This window comes from Dysidea avara, chromosome 4 (assembly GCF_963678975.1).
Source record: "Dysidea avara chromosome 4, odDysAvar1.4, whole genome shotgun sequence".
In the NCBI taxonomy this organism is placed as follows: domain Eukaryota; kingdom Metazoa; phylum Porifera; class Demospongiae; order Dictyoceratida; family Dysideidae; genus Dysidea; species Dysidea avara.
The window spans coordinates 46,997,532-47,021,717 of NC_089275.1; the positions used below are offsets into that span (position 1 = coordinate 46,997,532).

The following is a 24,186-nucleotide window of genomic DNA, read 5'->3' on the forward strand; positions in this document are numbered from 1 at the left end:
CTGTATATTAGGAAACAACTTGGTGAATTTGCAGCTATAGGACTTTGGTGAGAAAAAGTTTGGGGTGAATTTGTTAGTAGCTGATACAGACTAATGATTTGATGGATTTTATTTTTTGCAAAACACCACTCACTCACCAAATTTGCCAAACTTTCCTGGTATACAGTACAAGAAATTTAACAAATATGTGTGAAAGAAATGATATGTGCTTAATATACATGTATGATTAACAACTAGACTTTATGATAAAATTGGCTTTCAATATTTACCTGAGCACAGTCATGGCTAACTGCATAAAAGCATACTATAGGCTATACAGTATACAAGAAAAACCTGGAAGGTATTGAAAGAATCAAAGTAAACTTTTTAAATTCTAAGTCCACAGCAGCTACAAGCTGCATAGTTGTGGGGTACACTTTACTTCACCATACATTCATGTATGGTTGTGTAGAATGGTTATCTGTTATTGCAGGTAGCGTGCATGCATGAGTGTACGTGCGTGTTCGGGATTGTAGGTGGGGCTTTACGTGTACACCCCTTCACTTGTGAGATATCCTGTGAGTTACTAGTCCTGCTCCATAAGGATTTCCTGCACTGGCTCACAGCACCTGAGTAATGCACAGATATCCCTGGGTTGGTTTACTTGGTAAGCATGACTGTGCTAACATGGTAGCCAACAGCTTTGTGCGAGTGTGTGTGTTCCGTTATGTTACAACTTTACAGTGTCCAGCACTGAAGGTCTGACAGCAACATGTGCTGCAATGTTTGGATTACCTAACCTTATACAGAATTGGAATTTAAAGAGATACTTAACCTATGTGGTCGTGTGCATTTATGTGAATGTTTGTAGCTGTTATCATTATCGTTGTTAGTTATCATTGCTTGTGTATACATTTGACCAGCTGTAATTTTGTAGAGCAGTCTGGACTGCTCAAGAAGTACATATACATGTATAGTAGAGAATTCATTGATGATGTGGTATCATTCTTTATGATCAGGCAAATTGCTATTAGAATAGTGACTGTTTTATTAGAGCATCTTAATCTTGATACTAAAAATTGAACTCCTTTTCCCAATTACTTAGTAGTAATACAGTTTCTACATGTAAACATATATGCATCCTTTGCCCTATTGGTTGAATAACTCTCAGCTTTTTTTTGGTGTGAATCCTCCTCACAGCAGATGATGGTGAGTACACCCACACTAAAACTGTTACCACTTGATGCTCAGTGAAGGTGTCACTTTAGAGAGAAAGGTTGTTTAGAAGTTTATGCCTTGATACACAATAATATCAGGCAAAGCACTTGTGCCTGTGGTATAATCACTGCATGTTATTTATTGTTTGTGTGTATAGTCTATCTGGCATGCAGATCTGGTGCCACATTACACACTTGTGCAATTAAATTAAAACATGCGTGTAATCACATCAATAATTCTTGATCCGAAATGCTATGTAATGGGTTGAACATAGCTGACAATGAAGTATAATGGACACTTCACTTTTCAGATGATAACTGAAATAGCTGGGGCACGTGGAGCCGTTTCAGGTGCAGTATGCGTGGGTTCACCAGTCATAATAATTATTTACAAAAAAATGTTAACAAACAAGTGCAGTTCTTATTGTTTTACTGTGATTAATATCATGGACTACTCCAACTTTTTCCAATACTTTTTATTGATGTGCTATGGTCCCTACTCTAGTAGAAAATTCCAAATGTTTTTGTGTACTTACTGTGTGTGGCCAAGAAAGCCAGTGACCACATAGTGAGTATATTAACAGGAAGAAAGAAAACAGCTTTTCATGCATGCATAGCTCCATGGACCCTTATCCAAAGTACACCAGTTTTGCTGTCCTCCAGGTAGGGTACGCCACACAACAAAATTGATTAAATTCGCAACAGCCATTTGCGAGATATGGGTGTTAACAGTTTCGTTTTAATTTCTTCGTTTTTTTCTTCTTATGCCGTATGGGGGCTACGAGGGCTTTGATTTCTTTTTGCATGCTTTGCTAAAATTGCTATAAAATGTAAATGTGTAACTAGATTGCCTCGATCTTTGGCACAAATGAAGAGTGTGTAACGGTGGATTCACATACCAAGCATGTTGTGAATCTGAGGAATATTCAGTGAGTTATGAACATTGATTTTTGTAAAAAAAAAAATCAAACTTCTGTCACGGCTACAGGGTAAACTGAGTATAGAAATAACTTGAAAATTGGTGTGTAGATAGGCTGATCATCATAGCAGTGCCTTTTAATAATTTGAATAGCAATAGAGTTACAGCAACAAAGTTATAAAGCAAAGTGTAAAATTGCGGGATAGAGATACTCTAATAGAGCAGTCACCGCGGGGTAAAAAAAGTGTGCAAAAAATGTCAAAAAAAACTTACCAGAATTTGAACCAGGGACCTCCATACCTAACACCTGCATCCTTAACCACTGAACCACTGCTACCTTGGCTGATCACCTCATTTAATTTCTGCTTTATAAATGAAATTTCCAGTTGAAATCTGCTTGTAATCAAACATTTGTAATTCCGTAGATCTACCAATAGAAGTATTAGTTTGGTCTAGAACATTCTATGTATGTTCTATTAGAAGTCCTCAAAAAATGTGCACTCTATTAGAGTATTACAATAATATTATCAAATATTAAACAATGAAATACATTTATAAGTCTGTCTTCAATAATCATCATTGTATCTACATAGAAAAGAAGAAATGTGAGTAAAAACAAACCTTAAAGTCAGCCATAGGCTGGTTTTGGGGTCTTATAAAGTCCAAAAAGAAGTGAAATCCACACAAAAACAGCCAAGCTGTGAAAAAAAATGTTGTGGCCTTAAAAAGCCTGGATGAAAACAAGTTGATGTTGTGCTACCTCTAAAAACCAGGCACCATGCAGCTAGCTAATTCATCTGGAATTAACCATAGATAGTATATGCTACTATGAATTAACCAACTATGTATTACTATTTTACAATAGGGTAGTTTTGGTTGTACAATAATATTATTAGCTAATTCTCGTATTTTGTAATTCATGAAATTTTCGTAATTTGTTCAATTACGTTGCTAAATGCCTGAAAACCTCAAAGGGAAGGTAGTTTACAAAGCCTGAGAATTAAAAGTCGCCACACCTGTATTTCAGTCCACCAAAAAGAAACCACCTCAGAGCAAAGTTCACCTGTGCAGAAGTTTAATACAGACTTCATTTTGCTTTTACTTCTTACGTAAAAGCTGCTTTGGTTTAAAAAGTTGTGAAATCAAGGTGGTGGCCAAGAAATGGCTGCAATGATGTTAATGCTAAAAAATTTTAATAATGGCAATTTATTAGCATTAACATCATTGCAACCATTTTTTGGCCACCGTCTTTGATTTTACAACTTTTTTCATCCAGGCTTTTTAAGGCCGCACCATTTTTTTCACAGCTTGGCTGTTTTTGTGTGGATTTCACTTCTTTTTGTACTTTATAATATTTTACATGTGTATATCCACCACTTTCACACCTCACATCAAAGGAAAGCCAGTGCATATATATATCACATATTGCACTGGCTCAAAATGTTAATGAGATATAGCACTGCCTTAATGAGATAGTGTGTATATCTCATTAAGGCAGTGCATATATCTTGTTAATTCAAGATGTTACAGTTAAGTGTGCATATGCCATTCCGAGAAATCCTCAGGTTTCTTTGATGTTCTTTGCTATCTCTTTGTGCCATTATATAGTCACACATCTTAAGATCGATTGTGAGATTAGGTTTATTTGTAGTTTCTCAAATTGTGTTAGTTCCTTTGACTGAAATGGAGCTGTTTTAATATATATATATATATATATAAGTGAGTTCTGTTTTGATACATTTTAGACGCCTGTCTCAGTGTTACATAATGTATATACACTAAGTAAATTGAGCCATTAGAGGCAAAGTGGTATTTATTCGCGACTAATTTTATTACAATCTATTCACGATTATTATAGTAAATACTTGGAAGCACTTATAACAGTCAAGTCACACTGTCTTGTGCTAAATAGATTGAGCCATTGGTGGTGAAGTGGTATTCATGCACGACTGTAATGGCTATAATTTACTCACGATTATTATGGTGAATACCTGGGAGCACTTATACCAGCATTAAACCATCATTATCAAGTTGCGTTTCAATGTCCTTGCTCACTGTATAAACCCACAATCAAACTGTATGCTCGTGTCGTTGCACATAGATTTGAACTCTTAGCATAGCAACTCCTTGTAGTTATTCTTATGTTGTTTCCAGTGTCAACTACATATTAGTTATACCATGGGCACTCATGCTTTACCTGATATATACGCACTCGCCCTGTGTTCATGCGTATATATCAGGCAAAGCACTCGTGCTTGTGGTATAACTATTAGTGATATACCATAACCATTTACAGGGCTGGACACTTCTCAGCTACTTAAATTAGGAAACTGAAGATTGAGATACTCTAATAGAGTAGTCACCACAATATACTCTAATAGAACAGTCATTGCGATACTCTATATAGAGCATTCGGTATAAAATATAGCCACTATTCTAATTAAATTGCTTGGTCCAAGCCATTACACGTTAGTTATCCTTTCAATTTTGCTTTTCAAAAGTTCCAGTGAAATTGTATTGTAACACAACAAAATTATGCAAGATACATCCTTGTGATGTTAACAAAAAGGAAAAGAGACCTTGTATGTATTAATAGCCTCCAGATGCCATTTCAGAACACTTATTTTCATAAATTTCTCTAGGAGAACATGCCCAAGACTCCATAGCTTAGCATGTTGTATGTGCTAACCACATGCAATTGAGTATCACATGAAACCTGATTTAAATGTCAAAAATAAAAAAGTACTGTGCATGACTATAGTGGAGTCTCTCGTAACGAACTCCCCAAATTAAGGACACAATAGAAAAACCTCCATAGTAAGGACAAATATTTATACTTTTTTACTTCTAAAAGAGAAAAACCTCTGTATTGCAGCAAAAAGTAGTCAAAAATTCTTGGTCCCAATATGTCCAGAAGTACTGTATGATCTCCATGCATTTCAGTCCATGGATGGTCTGACCACTCAAAATCTCTGGGATCCGGCCCTGATCATTTATTGTGATAAATTAGCATAACTGGTTATCATACTGTGACAGTCTTTACAGATTGTTTTTAACCCAGCCTTTGGTGTTTAATTACTCATGGTTTAGCCAGCCACACCCTAAGCAAACACTGAAGTTGCCATATTAAAAGCACCTTCCTACTTGTACTCAACTACATTCTTTGGTTTTTAGGCTGCATACCTTATATTTAAAGCACTGCCGCAAGTGTGTATGGAAAATGCTGCACATGGGGGCATGTTGAGAGGATAATTCAGCACGAAGCAAAGCTGTGGGCTGTATTTGACCACCACCACCCCCCACAGTGCTGTATTTTTTGTACATACAAACATAGGCGGTGCTTTAAGTGATTATTATATTGTACTTCCTGGTCTTCTTTCTCAGAGCATTCATCTTGCATGCCCGAACAGCTTTGATCTTCACTGATCAGACAGACTATCAGTAAGTGTCTGTTTCTAGTTGTAGGACCAGTTAGTAGGATTAGTCTGGCTAGTTATAGCAAATTGCAATATATCACACACATGATTATTCATGTTTCTTAGAGGGGTTGCTTTGTAACATTCCTTACATAACCATTCTGCGTATCTGCATAACTGTACTTCTACTTTACCAATTTTGTGTAAAATGTACTGTACTACTCTCACAGTACAGTTATGTGGATAATTGACATACTAGTACTGTATGGAAAAGTAGCAATAATCATTATTACATAACTTAGTTACAAAACTAACTAGGTACCCCCAACTCTGTGTACAAGTGAGTTATGCTGTATCTGCAATTTATAGGTGTTGCCTTAAATAGCAGCAGTGATGGTCAAGGTATGTATATACGTAAGCGTAAGATTGTATATAAAATATATAAGTTTCATTGCTTAATGCACTTTTAATTAATAACCCTTGGGGCACTGAGGGTTACTGTAGTTGTCTTGCAAATTATGCCAAGTAATACAACTCGAGTTACTTTACTTACAAATGCAATGCATTACCTAAGTAATGAAGTTACTGTAACGAGTCTAATACTGTATATCAATTAAATTTGGCAGTGAACTAAATATGGTGAATTGGTGATTCGTCACTAGACTGCCAAGTTTAAATTTATTTTCATAACTTGTGACAAGGCTTTTGAAACAGGTTTCGACAAACTAACTACTTAAATACAAATTAGTGTGGTTTCACGCATGCAATAGGTGTGGCTTACAGGCTAGGCTAGAACTTGTACACTAATCTTGATTAGTGGGTGTGGCTCCACATAAACTTGCAGATAGCAACAGAAATAAATTCATGTGCAGCCATTGATAAATGGGTGGAACTCTTCGTTTGCCTACAGACAGCAAATGATCCTGACAAGTGGGCATGGCCCACGAAACAAATTGGGCTGTACAACAAGACCAGGATATTCTTTAAAGCGAGTCAGATCCGAACCCGGTTCGATCATGAAAGTGACTAGATGCATGCAGAAAATGAATCCATAACATTTCAGCACAAAAGGGATTACATACTACAGCATGCACACTTCGTCCTTACGACACTCACATGCACTGCCAATTTTTCAGTGAGTATTTCACCAAATTAAATTTTTGCCAACTGCAATTTATAGCAAATCACCAAATATTAGATTCGCTAATATTTGTTGTTGTATAGTACTAGCATTGGTACCTGCCCTATGTGCAGGACCATCTCCACATTAAACATTTTAATGCCACGAAGAGGGACTAGGCATTAAACACCAGCACTGCTAATGTAGCTATGTTGGGTACATGGTGATGTCACATTTTTTAAAGAGCATGAGGTTTTCTTATGTCATTAATGATGCAAAACACTAAAGTTTATTGTTTGTGGTTTTGACAGGAATGTAGTTTAATTATTCAGTGCATCTTCCCTACCAGTGACTTCAACGTGCTGTATAGAACAAACGAAACCTTTGCTGCTTTACATGAGAACTAATGCAACAATAATTAATATATTGGGAACCAAGCATAAATATTAGTGTCCTATATTTGCTGTGTAGTGTGTATGTCGATAGTGCTTTAAAGTACATGATCCTTATGCAGTACATAATAATTTATAGTGAAGCATGCATGCAAGGCTAGCTAATTAGTTAAACTGCATGCGAGCTAAGGCAATTGCATACAGTATACCCTACATTACATACAGGTTGTGTACACATGGTACAGTTTCAGTTTCTACATTTTGATGTTTACCTTACCAACTGTCACAAAGAGAAATGAACTTGAGCATAATTTAAAGTCAACACAATTTGCAGTTATAGTTACTGCATGGCAAGCAAAAGTTCAGAACTTGTCCTATGCACTTTCAGTTCTGATGTTGCAGTGACACATATACCTCTTGCCATACAAAAACCCAGTTTTGAAACACCTGCAGTGTAATTGACCAATAAGGTAATGTATGAATCTTTAGAGTGAAAGCATGTAAGCAGGATAGTGAAACAGTTGTGCCAGATCAGATGCAGTTCCTCGGTGTAAACTATGGATCTGCATGGTTCCAGTATTATCATTTTTCAGATGCACAGTAGTATTTGTTCAGTCATGCAAGCTGCCTATTACTACAGCAGTATTGAGGTAAGTCTGAACAAACAGTTTTTCATGTCAGTGCACACCTATGTGCTTAAAACAAAGATGTAGATATTCTGGATACTGGTGAAAGAAGCTTTTACCTACTCTAATACAACACACTGGACCAACACACAGATGGACAAATATGTTGGCAATTTGTCTGCCCTGTCCCAAAAGTGCTATAAGAGTCCCTATTATGAGAGGTAATTCAGTGCCAGTGCTGAAAAACTGGTCATAAGAGTTTGTAGATGAAGACTTGCATGGAACAGATAGAGCAAAAAGGTGCATCAAAAAGGTCCCAAAAGTGAAAAAAAAATGTTATGACCTAGGCGGGGATTGAACCCCTGGCTGGTTATAATAACTTGGGGTTAAGGGAGGTGCACAAATCGCCACAGTTGTTTATCAGTGGTTTTGACAGGAATGTAGCTCAACTTTTCAGTGATCCTTCCCTACACCAGTGCCTTCATCGCCCTATAAAGAGCGAACAAAAGCACGTATTGATTTGCTACAACAACACTCGAGTTGCCAGATGATGGGCGTTTAATTTCGCTAAAGTCCCTCCTCGATACGTGCTTTGCATGCCAAGATATGATGAGCTAAAAGTCGTGTTTTAAAAAGGTGTTCACAAAAAGGTACTGAGTAGAAAGAAAAAAATCTGTCAACACGTGGATTTGAACCCACGACCTCTTACACGCTAGTCAGGCGTTCTACCACTTGAACAGTATGTGCTGTGGTTTTCAAAGGAATGTTGCTCAAGTTTTCTCTACACCTTGGCCTTCTACGCGCTGTAGAGACCGAACGGAAGCACGCGTGAACAATCTTACAGTAGGCATTCCAGTATCCGAGATTTTTAAATAAAAAAATTCTCCGTATATTCCCCAATAGAACCCTGGCACAAAATAACAACTCGTGTTTAACTTGGGATTGCTCCGTCGTCCGAGCTCCAATGAGGATGAAAATCGCTGTGGGGTTTGTCCACACGCTGATCATCATGACAATCTTAGTTTTATCGTGCGCGTTACATATAAGTAAGTTTTGTGTTGTTTTGTAATCTTTTCAAGCCTTGTAATGTATGTAGAATACTTTAAAACTTTAAAAAACGTACTGTCGGGTGGAAGGTAGTCACTGGTGCTTACTTTAAAGTGCGTAGTTACTTCGCTCTGGTTAGCGATTTTCAGCTCCAGAGCAATTTTCTGATGGCTGTGTCGTCATCTCAAAAGTATAAACCACTTCAAAGTCGGCATAACAATGCCATAATTAAAACCGCAACTCCACCTTAGGTACTGTTGCATCATTGGGACACCTCCACTTTAGTTGTTTACCTTTATAAGTTGTTAACTTGATGTTTTTGCTTACTTGACATAGCCTCTTGCCTATAGGCATGCACCATTGTATTGAAGAAGTGTGCAGTAGGTGAAACATATTTGCTCACCACAAAGCATACAAAGATCGCTGAGATCTGATACAATCTGAAGTAACTCTCATTACATGTACAAACTTGCAGCTAGAAGCAACTGCAGTTTCAAGATAGTCCAGATTGCTAGATGGCTTCCTGATTTAATTGTGCCATTTTTCCCTTTAAATGTATGGGGAGCCCCGGAGAAAAAATGTACCTTTTTTCAGTTTTTAAGCACTATGCATGCCAAAGTAGCTAATTCCAGCCCAACAAACTATATATTTCTGAGATCAGCAATCAATACTCTATCTATTGAGCATATAAAAAGCCCATTTTTCCAAAATTTAAAAATTGGGCTGGAATGCCTACTTACAGTAGGCGGATGATGAGCGCTTCATTATCAGCACAGACTATGTCGATTCGCGCCAAGTCTGGTGAGTAAGCAGCGTGACCGTCAGACAAACAGACAGACAGACAGCTTTTCAGCTTTATATATATAGATAGAAGATATAGATTAAGTAATTTTATTACTACAAGCACCAAAGTTACTAATCCACTGCATGAGTAATGCCTAGCCACACCGAAGTAATGAAGCCCTCTTGAAGTTAATGAATGAAGCTTATCCACCAGATAAATAACCAAGATTTGCACATTTTCCAACACACGGTCATGTCACGTGATAAGGTGGCCTGGTAGTTGCACACGTGACAGCTTAAGGCTGTGGACACAGAGTAATGCAATATGATAGTTACTTTATTTTATGGGTAAAACTACAGATCTGAAAATAGTACATCAATATGTTTATTCAATTTCCACGAAGGTTTTGCACAATAGTGCATCATTTATTATGTAAGTGTATATGTTGTATTATGAGTTCACTATTCATAAATTAAATACAGTAAATAAATACTGTTTCACAACTGGGTGCACTGTTGTAAATTGTACTAATCTGATAATAATCTTGGCATACAGAATGTCATGGGCATATATCACCCACCACTCTCACATCATTATGAACACTGGTTGTTGAGCATTATAGCAACATCAACATTACAAATATTAACATTATGGGGGTATATAGAGAGAGTTTGGATAGCAACCTTTCATGTTCACAACACTGTAAATGGAGAATATTTAGATCATGTGTAGTTGTATAATGGGCCTGAGTGATTTGCCTGATATGTACACCCAAGCTCAGGGCTACAGGTCCAAGGGGTGGATGTACATATCAGCGGGTGATTCATCTCCCAAGCCAACCACTGAATTCATTATGAAGACCAATTTGTAAAACTCGATTATGGGTCAGCAGCAACTAACGTTATGACTATTGTTAAAACGAACGGGCAAATCCTACAGGTATTACAGAAAAGTACACTTACAAGTATTTTAAAGCCATTACATCATTTTACAGACTATTTTCAATGTTTATTAAACATCTACAGGGGTAAGTTTCACTGTAGAGAAAGTGGCCATGGTCCAGGTTTGAAAGTGTGGCAAACCACTTCTGAATATGCTACAACACAAGTTCTCACCCTTAAACCAACATTTCTCTACTCATAAGATGGCAAGGGTGACAAATCACTTCCATCTGAGTGCTGCAGCTGTCGTAGGATGCAAACTTTGACACATGGCTTTCATCACATGACCAATTACATAATGCGGTTAAAATTACGTCACTGATAATGAATAATGAATGAACAAATAATAAATAAATAATGTTTGAGAAAACTACAAGGCCTAAGGTTTTGCACTCACTGGGAATAGAATCCATGTTGTATGAAGAGACAATTGTATAATGGGCAGTTGTTTTCATGGAGGTGATAGAAACGTATGATGATTCTACTTAACGCCGATCAAAACAGTTAGCATGTGACACCCACTAGACAAGAGAACTACTGTTCATTTGTGTTTGAAAGTGGGCGACAGCAACTATTTTGATTGGAAGATGAGTGGTTGCTATGCCTGCTTAGTTTACAGCATGATTGGAAGTTGCTACTAATCGCTGGAGGTTAGTTTGTGTTGATTAAAACACTTTGATAGTCTTGTTTCTTTAGTCTCGCATAACTAGGGTACCTTCACTCGTATATGGGATGGGAGAAAGCTTCACCTGGTAGGCCATCGTGCGAAGAAGGTGCAGTTTCCAGCTGGTAAGTTTGTGTGATGATGCATAACTCTCCACCTGAAGCCTTTTAGTGCCAGGAGCGCCCATACTGATTACCGATATGGGCCCTGAGAAAACTACATTAATATTCACTGCTAAATTGCATCCCACGTACTGAACACTGATAGAGAGAACAAACACAACATACACAAAATGTGCCCTTAGGCTGATAATTACTATGTGCATGGTTATGTTTGCTATTAACTGCTATTATTATGTGTAGCTAAGTCTGCCACCATCAGCAATGCTCCATCAGTTGTAGGTGACAGACAGTTGAAATACTCTGCTTTTATCCCAATCTTACTGTGGTCTGCTCTTGGAAACTCCAGCCAGTGCTCTAATCCATCCTCATTTAAACATATTATGTAACACAAATTGTGTAAAATTGCATAAAATTAATGTAATAAGTATTCGTTGGATGTTTAAGCTTTACTGTTTGTAGGCGTCAGATTCAATACGATGATTCTCACATTTTAAAGTGAAATCTCACATTCTCACATCTCCATTGTCGGATAATCACTGATTGTAATTGTATACCAATGCATCTCTTATGTTTATGTGCCAGTCAATTCCTCTGTATTACTGTGCATCTTTTCTACCTGTACACACTGTGTTGGCCATGCACTGTTTGTATATGCTCCATTAATAGGTTGTCCCGTTGGTGATTGTACTTGGTTGTATTTGCCCCGGGCCTAGTAATTACATAACCAAGTAATAAAAATATTACCAAATACATTATTATACAACCAAGTACTAAGAATAATACGAAATGCGGTTAAAATTACGTCATTAATAATGAATGAATAAATAAATAAATAAATAAATAATGTTTGAGAAAACTACGAGGCCTAGAGACATGAACTAAGCGGGGATAGATTCGCCTGTGAATGAAGGCACAACCATATAATAAGTACGCCTGTTCGTGCTAATGACTTTACCATCCATGTAATTCTATATAACACCCAGCACCACACCCTTGTTTAATTACAGATTGCTCGAAGGAGAAGATTAGTAAACATCAGCGGAGTTACTACAACAGAGCCAGAGGCCACCTTACACGTAAACAACAACATTACAAGTATGTTTAAATGTTTGTAACTGTGTATTTTGTATGCAGGATATGCGCTCCAGGCGTCATGCAGTGAACAACCAGCTGATGACCAGTTGGGATACCAGCTGATAGCTTGTAAACAACCAGCTGGAACAACAAGGTAATGAGTAATGTAGTACTTGTACTGGTAGTTGTATTATACATTTTCATCCTTCATCTGGCCGGCTTGCTAGCGGCTGTAATTATTTTCCACTGGGCTTAACGGGGCTACTCTACTGTGAGTCTGTAATAGCTAAACAAGAAGCCAATGCAGTGCTGCATATACAACAATGTGTAACTATCTCCTGTATGTTGTGCATGGCTGTATTCATAATATTATAGACTGTGATCACTGTGCCAATGCCACACCGCTGATATACTGGCACATCACCTGTGGCCTCTAGTTGCAACAGAGTCTGTTGTAGCATATTGGCTTGATTGCAAATTGTGCCTTCACCATATCCCTTGTTCTACATAGCCTCACTTCATGGCTGAGTCATCTTCAGAGACACGTCACACCTACAATATATAGCTACTTTCAATATAGCTAACTTAACTTGGTTTTCGTGTAGGTTGTGTTTTAGTATTGTGGTTTTCTGATGCCAGTTAAACTCCCTTGCCTGTGTACGTATGCATATGTATCATTTCCACCGGTACACACACACTGCTCTGAGTGCTGCCTATGGCACTATTTATACTTGCCCAATGGGTAGGTTGCAACGTTGGTGTATGTACTTGGTTGTATGTGACGCGATCTTAGTAATAATAATATTAATAATAATTTTCACTGTATATCCACTTATTTCCACTGTATCTCTGTTTAGCAGTGATATTGGCATGACGATCAATGTGACTAGGAGTGCTAAGCTTGTTGTAAAGAAAGGAAAAGTAGTGTCATCAGAGGGGTATTCATTGATTAATGTTGGAACTATACCTAATTTGAATATTTCAGACGGATACAAGTATCTGGGAATCTTACAAGATTTTTTGTTTGATGATGCTAAAGTTAAGCAAATTGTTTTGTCAGAATATCAATCTCAGTTTTGTGGTGTGTTATCATCGCACCTCAATGGTCACTACAAAATCATTGCCTTGAATTCATATGCCCTGCTGGTAGTCAGATATTCGGCAGGCATCATCAAATGGATGCAGTTTGAACTTGATGATATCGACTACAGGTCAAGAAAGTTGTTAACTATCCATAAAGGTTTGCATTCTAAGGCTGATATACATTGATTATATCTTCCTAGGAAAGTAGGAGGTCGTGGTCTTCTCAATGTTAAGCAGATGGTTGCTGTTGAGGCCCAATCACTAGCCCATTATGTTTGGAGAAACAAACGTGCTGAGCCATTGATCTTTGCTTTACAAAAGTGTGGATTATTTCCAAAGCCTACTGTGTCAATGTCAGAGTTTAAATCTTCGTGGTTACAGTCGTGTTTGTCAACGTGAAAGCAGAAACCTTTGCATGATCGGTTCCCTTTTCAAATTGAGTCTGTGACAAGGGTTGATTGTGCATACGAGTGGTTGAGATTAACACATTTGAAATTGGAAACGGAGGCCTTCATAACATATGCTCAAGACCAAGCTATTCGTACCAAAGCTTACAATGCTAAAGTGTTGAATTATGCTGAAGATCATACATGCAGGCTGTGTCATTCCTCTGATGAAACTATCATCTGTTAAGTGCATGTCCTGCTTTAGCAGCGACAGAGTATTTGAAACAACACAATTCTGTTGCCTCGCTGATCCACAAACACATTTGTGAATGTTATGGAATCCCCACATGTGAAAAGCCCTGGCTTTACAATCCACTGCCAGTAGTACAGAATAATGGTGTTAAGGTACTGTGGAATCTCGACATTAGAACTGACCGTGTCATTTCTGCCCATAGACCTGACATCATTGTCCATAATTGTGTTAGCGTTCTGCAATGTTATTAGACGTGTCGATTCCAGCTGACTTTAACATTGTGGAGAAGGAGCGTGAGAAGATCCGAAAGTACCAAGATCTTTGTTTGGAATTGCAGCGAATTTGGAGCCTCCGAACAATCAAGTTTCTTCCTATTGTTATTGGAGTAACAGGCTCATTTACACAGAATTTACAAAAACATCTAGATGAGTTACCAGGGAAACACAAACTTGGTCCATTGTTGAAGGCAGCCATTCTGGGTTCAGCTCACTTATTAAGAAAAAGTCTAAGTTTCTAAGGGTTCAGGTAGAACTTCGAACTTAAAACTTAATTAAATAATTTAGTGTATTTTATCCAGTATTTTGCTGTGAAACAATTAAATAATAATAATAATAATAATTTCAGTATCCTTGCCATTCTACAAGTTGGGAAATGTTACTTAAAGGTGAGAACTAGTCTTACAGTGCATTCACAAGCGCTTTGGCACATTTTTGAATGTAGACATGCTCACATTACGGGCGACATGAGTTAACCACTCTATAAGAAAGCTTAGTAAACATTGTGATTAGTCTTTAAACAACACGAAAGCATTACTCCTCGAAGTTTGCTCTATTTTGATTTTTTGTTTAAACTCATGATGTTCAGCATAGCCATTCTTCCATGTCAGAGTACACTGACACACACACAAATACACAAGTACAAAACTGAAAAACATACAAGACATGACACACACAAAGCTAAATAATACACAAATTAACTATTATTAGTCATATAGTGGGTCTTCGTTAAAGCGACAAATTCTCCATGCTTGTGGGGCACTTCAAATGGTAACTTATTCAACCAGCAAGTGGCACGATGTCGAAAATATTTCTGTGTTCTAGCCAGATGATGGTAAGTGCTGTTAGCAAAATAGGCCTTACACCGGGTGTTATAGGTGTGAGAGTGACCAAATGTTATTGGAGGTTGCAGTTGCAGGCACTGGTGACTAAAACAGTGCCGATGAAATGCTGTCAAGCTACGGATCTCGATTTCTTCTGATATGTTAGGCCAACCTAGCTGTTAACGTGGTACAGACACATGATCAAACTTCTTAAGGGAGAAGACTCTGTAACCGGCCAACTTGGTGATTTAGAAGAGGGGGTCCCCACACTGGTAGAGCATACATTATGCGCGATGAAATGAGGGACTTTATTAGCAACTAAGAAGGGCAACAGTTAGATGTTTGTGACTGCATCCAATGAGATATAAATAGTAAGAGTACTTGCGACACACTTCAGACACCTGAGCATTCCACTGAAGACAACAATCAAATTATTCCTAATTAAGTAACATTGCTGAGTGACAGCTATAAGAGGTTGGTCATCAATCATAATAGGAGGATATTCTGACTTTCTTTTGCTGTGCTTGGAAGAGAACCATATCGCACTTGATTTGTTAACATTAAGCCACATCTTACTCTGAGAGATCCACTTAGAAATCAGCACAAGGTCATGAGATAAATTCTTCTCAACTTCTTCACAAGTATCTCCAGAACAAATTAGAGTTGTGTCATCAGCAAACTGCAAGAGGTTACCATGGTGCACCAGGGAGGGCATATCTTTGACATATACTAGGAATAAAAGTGACCCTAAGGCACTTCCCTGTGGTATACCTCCATGGATCCCCATACTATTTAAACGTTGCAACATCAAGTGAGTCAAATGCTTTTCTAAGATCAAGGAAAGCTGAGTGCACACTTTGTGATGGTCTAAAGCGTGTACAGTAAGATCAGTGACAAAAAGAAGTCTTTGTTCTGTGGATCTACCATGATGGTAGGCCCCCTGGTAAGGGCTCAACAATTGATTGGTTTCAAAGTACGTTTCAAGCTAAGCTACAACAAATTTCTCAAGAATCTTAGCAACTATGGACACTACAGGTATGGGATGAAAGTTTGACCGATTATTTTGTGGACCACTTTTATGGACAGGTGTAATATTACTTCTCTTCCACTCATTTAGAGTTGTAGCAGTGCGTAGAGACAAGTTATACAATTTGGTTAAAGGAACTGCAATATCAGCAGTTATTTCCCTCAAAAATTTAGCAGATAAGCCATCGGGACCAGTAGACTTACAAATATCAAGGTGCTTAAGAGCAACTTCAACTGCTTCAGCCTGTATTGATTTAAAATGAAATGATGTCGATTCACAAGTAGCATCAGGGACAAACTTGGAAGAGGGTTGATGATCAGAAGTCAGTGCAACATCACGAAAAAATTTATTTACAGAGTCCAGTGAGAGCTCGGAATTGATGCCTCGTTCTCTTTTCTTCTGTCTACCAATAACCATATTGATACCTGACCATAGATTACCTGCAAGTGAAGGATTGGATTGAGATAGCTTTAGTAGTATGATAATTTGGCTTCACGAATAGTTACCTTCAGGTTATTTTTAAGTGACTTATAGTAAGCAATATCCTGTGGATCGTGAGATTTTGCAGCCCTCCATTTAGCATGATGTTTATTCTTTATGGCTGCAAGTATATTAGGGGTCATCCAGGGTGTAGGTCTTTTAGATGGTGAGGAGGGTACTGACTTCTGAGGAGCAAAACTGTCTAGAATAGAGAGCAAGGAAGACCGAAAGAATTGCCACATGTAATTGATATATTATCGTCAAATGTATCCATTACCTGCCAAGGAACAAAACTAATCAATTCCCTAACTTTATCCCAATCACAATTTCGAAATGACCGAACTGACACCCTAGAATTCAAGGGACGAACAGTCAACATATCAATGTCCATCACTTGTATCATGTGATCACTCACACCAACTAATTGCCAAACAGAAGAGACTGCAACATGTTTAGAAGTTACTGTATTTCTATAAATATAAGCTGCGAGAAATTTTCACGAGTTAAATTTTCGTGTTAAAAAATTTTCACCGGTGTCCTCAAGTGACGAAAAAGTTTTAACAATGAATTATGTAGCTTTATTAATTCGTTAAAATTATACTGTCCTTTTTGTATATAGGAGAAGCAAAATAACAAGCAGTGAAACTTAAGTGTGGCATCTCCATTCCATGGAGGCTGCACCCTGAGAGTTGTCCACCGGTCAAAAACTCAAGCCGAGTGGACTGGAGTAGAATTGCTGTAGCTAGAAGCTCATTCCGTGCAATTCACATATTCGTATATATACATACTTCACTTAATGGGTCTTGTAGTAGCTGTCTATCATATGGCATGGCAACATTGCCAACGCTATTGCTGGTGGCGAAATCCCCAGACGAGGACCCAGCGGCAGCTCTCCCCTAGGATGCAGGAGGCCATTTCTTATTTTATTAAAATACTGCAGCAAAGACATACTCTTGAAACGCCAACGGCCAAGCTTCGATCCAGTTGGCCAGAAAGCAGTTAACCGAATTTATTCAACTTCTCCATAGATGTGTGGTATCTATGACTTCTCTAATATTATGTTGATAAAATTTTTTGCGTAATTAATTTTTGTCGGATGCTAGCTTCGACGAAATATTTTTAACAGTTTATAAATATAGAAATACGGTATAACATGATCAATGAGAGTAGCAGAGTTATGGGTAACTCAAGAAGGGTCTGATAAATGTTGAACCATGGAACAATCAGTTAGTAAATCAACATATTGAGCTTGAATAGCGGTGGGTGTGAGCAAGTCAATATTAAAGTCCCCAACAACAACAATGTTTTCACTGAGGAAACAGATCTCATTGAAGAGACTAGTTAATTCTGTGAGTCCCTCCTTGACATCAGTAGAAGGAGATCGGTATACAGCCATAACAAATAATCTGGTGTGTTTACAAGTAACATAGCAGCATACTATATTCAATAATCTACATGACTGCTCTAGCTTCTCACATATGGGTGACCGTTCCACAGCTAAATCATTTGAGATAATCAGACAAGACCCTGGCAGGTAGCTAGAAGCTTTACTAGGACAACACAACATAGGTGTAGTATAAACAGTATATCCAGGTACAGTAACATCAGGACTTCCTGGGCGGAGCCATACTTCAGTAAAGCAAAAAATTGTAGCAGTCTTAACACAATTAGAAAACCAGAGTGATAACTCGTCAGACTTGGAACACAGACCTTGGACATTATGATGTACAATTCTTAAGCCAGATGGATTGTCCTTCAACACTAGCAAAATAGAATCTTTGTCATTCATGTCATCTGGGGTGACCTTAGAATCATTGTGACTATCTGTACACTGGTTATTAACACTCTGTAAGTCATCACACACATCAAAGGATGGTAGAACCGAAAATAGACAAGACGGACACTGCCATGAGAACTCAGATTTATCCTGTAACTCAGCATAAAAATCATGGCCAACACGAACACAAGCGATGTGAGACCATAACTGACACCTATCAAACTGTAGTGCGTGCTGATTCGAACGAACACACTTTCTACAGACGGTACATGGATACTTGAATGGCCCTGGATTCAGTGAAACATCACCACACAACAGGAGCAGAAAATGTCGGAAAACCCCATGGTGACGAACATAATATGAGAATAGTGAACAAACACCATCTTGATGACACCAAAGTCTGACTGAGAACACCTCCACAAATGAGCAGCACTTCTCTTGATCACTCAACTACAGTTTAAAGTTAAACATGGAGGAATTTGACCACAAAACTGCTGGCAAAAGCGAATAGTCACCAGCCACAAAAAAAAATGTGTAACCATTTCCGAAATGCCTTTTTTTTTTTCTCTTACTCAACTTTTCCGTGATATCCATAGGAATCGTCCATTTATTACAACAATCGTAGCTACAATATTACTTGTTACCTAACCATATGCATAATCAAGTCTTTCGGGCATGTATATACAGTAGTTAGTCTAGTTACACTTGTATTGGCATCAAGGCTATCAGCCTGAAACAGAAGTGTTACGCACTTGTGTTTTGCCTGATATGTATGCCCGCAGCATTCAGGCTTTGAGCATACATATCAGGCAAATCACCCTTGCTCATGTTACAGCTATAAAATGTGTAATTATATTTGTGATAGATAGAGCATTGCCACGAGTGCTTTATGGGAAATATAGCACAAAAAGAGTGGGTGAGAGACAGCCTTCGCTCATGGTGTACGCGAAATACAACACTCAAAGAGTGGTCTCGAGACGAAATATAGCACCCAGTTTTGTCTCGTGTATATGGGATAGAACACTGTCAACTTGAGTTACACATGTAACATAACTGTGTGTATGGCATGTACTTGTACGCATGCGTGTAGTGTATTTGAGATGCGTCAATAAGAATAGTAAGGAAGAACTGCATGGTGTAAGGTTCCAGCCCTTGCACTGTAACGGAGCGCCCCATCCCGTTACATTGGAGGTCCTACCAAGATAGGAACAGAACAAAAGTTAACGTGACAGCTAGGAGTTTAGTGAGACATTTCTCGGACATTTGCTGCCAATAACTTTTTGAGGACAGTCACTGAAGGCGTCCAGAGAGCTCTCCGGATGAGGAAACTTGACGAGTGCTGTAGCTGACAGTCCTGAAGCGAGATTTCCCCCTACAGAGACCGGACGTGGGACTGAGACACGTGGCAACTGGGAAGAAGGCCAGTTGGTCTTGTCAGATCGCAGTAGAGCTGAGCGGAGAGAGACAAGAGCAGCTAGAGGACCAAGCCTTGTAATTCTTATTTCTTACTGACTTATTTCTAACTGATCTCTCTACGGGGTGATTTGTTTCAATATTTCTACAGGGTGATTTAAAATGTAGCTGATGTTTCTAGCTGAATTCTCTATAGGGTAACTTAGTTCTATCTGATCTCTCTACAGGGTGAATTGTTTCTAACTGATCCTTCCACAGGGTGATATGATTCCAGCTGACCTTTCTGCAGGGTAATTTTGAAATGCATCTGATTTTTCTATGCAGTGACTTGTTTCTAGCTGATCTCTCTACAGGGTGGCTTGTTTCTGACTGATCGCTGTGCAGGGTGATTTGTTTCAAGCTGATTTTTCTACAGCGTGATTTGAAATGTAGCTGATCTCTCTACAGGATGACATGTTTCTAGTTGACCTCTCTACAGGTTGACTTGTTTCTAGCTGTCCTCTCAACAGGGTGAATTGTTTCTAGCTGATTTCTCTAGAGTGACTTTTTCTAGCTGAACTCTACAGGGTTACATGTTTCTAGCTGAACTTTCTACAGACTGACTTGATTCTATCTGATCTCTCTACAGGGTGATTTATTTCTAACTGATCCTTATATGGGGTGATTTGTTTCAAGCTGATCTTTCTACAGGGTGATTTTAAATGTAGCTTATCTCTCTACACAGTGACTTGCTTCAAGCTGATCTCTCCACAGGGTAACTTGTTTCTAACTGTTCTCGCTACGGGGTGATTTGTTTCAAGATGATCTTTCTACAGGGTGACTTGAAAAACTTTTAACTCTTTGAATGGTAATTTATTTCTAGCTGACCTCTGTACAGGGTGATTTGTTTCTAACTGAATACTGTACAGGGTGATTTGTTTCTAGCTGCTGAGAGTTTGTTTGTAGCTGAACTCTCACTACAGGGTGACTTGTTTCTAGCTAGCTAATCTCTCTACAGGGTGACTTGTTTCTAGTTGATTTTTCTACCTGGTGACTTCTTTCTGGCTGTACTCTCTGTACAGGGTGACTTGTTCTTACCAGATCTCTCCACAGAGTGATTTGTTTCAAGACAAGATGATTTGAAATGTAACTGATATCTTTACGAAGTTACTTGTTTCTGGCTGACCTCGAGCTCTCTACAGAAATGTAGCTGAATTATTTGCAGGATAACTTGCTTCTGCAGTAGCTGATCTCTCTACTGAGAGAATTGTTTGTAGTTGAACTCTTCACAGGGTGGCTTATTTCTAGCTGAAATACTCTACACAATGTAACTGAACTTTCTATAGGGTGACTTATTTCTAGCTGATCTCTCTACAGGGTGACTTGTATCTAGCTGAATTCTCTACAGGGTGATTAGTTTCTATAGCTAATCTCTCTACAGGGCGATTTGTTTCTAGTCTTGATTTGTTTCTGGCTGATCTCTCTACAGGGTAATGTTTTCTAGCTGATCTCTCTTCTAATACTGTAGATTTGTTTCTAGCTGATATCTCTACAGGGCAACTTGTTTCTATTGAACTCTCTACAGGATGACCTGATCTCTCTACAGGGTGTGTTGTTTCTAGCTGATCTCTCTACTAAGAGATTTGGTATCTCTACTGTGTGACTTGTTTATAGCTTATCTCTCTACAGGGCAACTTTTTTCTACTGAACTCTCTGCAGGGTGACTTGTTTCTAGCTGATCTTTCTACATAGTGATTTAGCTAATCTTTTTTCCAGCAGATCTTTCCACAGGGTGACTTGTTTCTAGATCTACAAGGTGATTTGTTTCCAGCTGATCTCTCTACAAGATGACTTGCTTTCTAGCTGATCTCTCTACAAGGTGATTTGTGTCCAGCTGATCTCTCTACAGGATTATTATGTAGCTGATCTCTGTACTGAGTGACTTGTTTCTAGCTGAACTCTGTACTGGTTGACTTGAAATATAGTTGAACTCTCTACTGGGTGACTTGATCAAGCTGATCTCTCTACATTATAATTTGTTTCTAGCTGACCTGTCTTCATGGCAACCCACTTATAACTGCATTAACTCTGTATACACAGTGATTTGTTTCTAGCTGATCTCTCTGCAGGGCAGCTTGTTTCTACTGAACTCTCTGCAGGGTGACTTGAAACATAGTTGAACTTTATGCAGGGTGACTTGTTTCTAGCTGATCTCTCTTCAGTGTGATTTGTTTCTAGCTGCACAATCTCTCTTCAGAGTGATTTATTTCTAGCTGATCTCTCAAAAAGTGACTTGAAAAGTAGCTGAACTCTTTGCAGGGTGACTTGTTTCTAGCTGATCTCTGTACAGCGTGATTTGTTTCTAGATCTGCTTCTATCTAATATTTCTACTGTGTGACTTGTCTCTAGCTGATCTCTCTACAGGGTGATTTGTTTCTAGCTGATCTTTCTTCAAGGTGATTTCTTTCTGGCTGAGAGTGACTTGAAAGTAGCTAAACTCTCTGCACAGTACCTTGGTCTGATCTCTGTACAGAATAATTTGTTTCTATATAGCTGATCTTTCTACTAAGAGATCTACTCCTAGCTGATATCTCTACTGTGTAACTTGTTTATAACTGATCTCTCTACAGGGCAGCTTGTTTCTACTAAACTCACTGCAGGGTTACTTGTTTCTAGTTATCTTTCTATAGGGTGACTTCTTTCTACCTAATCTCTCTTTGTGTCTAGCTGATCTTTCCACAGGGTGACTTGTTTTTAGCTCTACAAGGTGATTTGTGTCCAGCTGATCTCTCTACAAGATGATTGCATAGTTGATCTCTCATCTGGGAGACTTGATTCTAGCTGATCTCTCTACAAGGTAACTTGTTTCCAGCTGAACTCTCTACAGGGTGACTTGAAATATAGTTGAATTCTCTTCAGGGCGACTGGGTTCTAGCTGATCTCTTCACAGGGTAACTTGTTCCTAGCCGGTTTCTCTACAGGGTAACTCTAGCTGAATAATCTCTACAGGGTGACTCAATGTATCAGTAGTTTAACACTTTGCAGGGTGACCTGATCTTTCTACAAGATGAACTTTATTGTAGTTGAGTTGTATAAAGAGTGGCTTATAATTGAGTTAAATTCTCTACGGGACATAGTTGAATGCTTAAATAGAGTAATTTTTATTTCTTAGCTGACTGCTTTATTAGGGTGAGTGCTCTGTTAGAGTATCTTGATCTCGCACTTGCTACACCGAGTTGTATTTCGTGTTATAACTCTGTTGCTTTAAGTATGATTCTTCTACACAGGTGAAGGTCCTTTCTAAGATGATTATTCCATCTGTACACCAAGTTTCAAATGGCTCCCCTAAATGGTTTTTCTGTAGTCGTTTTTTCTTAGCTAATCTTGATTGTGTAACTGTTACACACTGTTGGTTTTTTTGTTGTATCTTCGTGTTTTTTAGCTCGATTTATTTTAAACCACAACAGGTTTGAGGTTCAATAGTTAGCCTATTTACCCACCAATTTTCAGCTTCCTGTAAGCAGTTTACCCTGTAGGCGTGACAATATATTGATGTTATTTTTCATGAATAATCGCTAATAACTCCTTTAATGTTTATTGTATTTCAGCCAAACTTGGTACCAACATGCACCTTTAAACCCCCGTTCTGTGTGCCAAATGTGAAGGTAATCGGATATGGCATTCAAGTTTTATGGCAATTTTTGTAAGTGTGTGAAAAGAGGAAGAAAAATAAGAAAACAAATTGAAGAAACTAAGCCAATTTTTGAAGTTGCTTACCTCAGGAATCCTAGAAATGATTTTGCTCAAATTTGGTATGTGGAGTACTGATGTTGGCGGGTGTGTCCACAGCTAAAAATCGTCTTGTTTCATAACCTCTTCTCTTCCTTATTTATGTTAATGATATGCCAGAATCCATCTCAAGTCATGTGTTTTTATTTGTAGATGATACCAAGCTTATACGAACTATTTCTACATTGGCAGACCATGTACAACTTCAAACTGATTTAGATAATCTAGCTAAATGGTGTGATGCGTGGCAACTGAATTTCAATGTTACTAAATGTAAAGTGATTCACTTTGGTTGAGCTACACATAGCTGTGGAGGCTACTATCTTAATTGTGTCTCATTGGACTCAGTTAATTGTCATAAGGACTTACATTATATTTGATGCGAATTTAAAGTTCCACCAACATGCTTCTGAAGTAGCTATGAAAGCGAATAGGGTATTGGCTTGTATGAGAAGAAGCTTCATCAGTTTGTACTGTTACGATTGTACAAATCAATGGTTCAACCAATATTAGAATATGAAAATGTAATTTGGGGACCCCATTATGTATTGGACCAACGTAAACTTGAGGGTGTGCAACGGCGTGCTACAAAATTCATA

General features: G+C 38.2%; 1 protein-coding gene across 2 annotated transcripts in view; it reads left to right on the forward strand.

Moving 5' to 3' along the window:
• The window catches only part of LOC136252494 (protein NLRC3-like), a 70,386-nt gene that overhangs the window by 1,202 nt on the left and 44,998 nt on the right, over positions 1-24,186 (forward strand). For both annotated transcript variants that reach the window (XM_066044931.1, XM_066044932.1), the window contains exon 3: positions 5,901-5,933. In XM_066044931.1, coding sequence (XP_065901003.1) covers positions 5,901-5,933 — 33 coding nt within the window. The remainder of the gene's footprint in view (positions 1-5,900; positions 5,934-24,186) is intronic.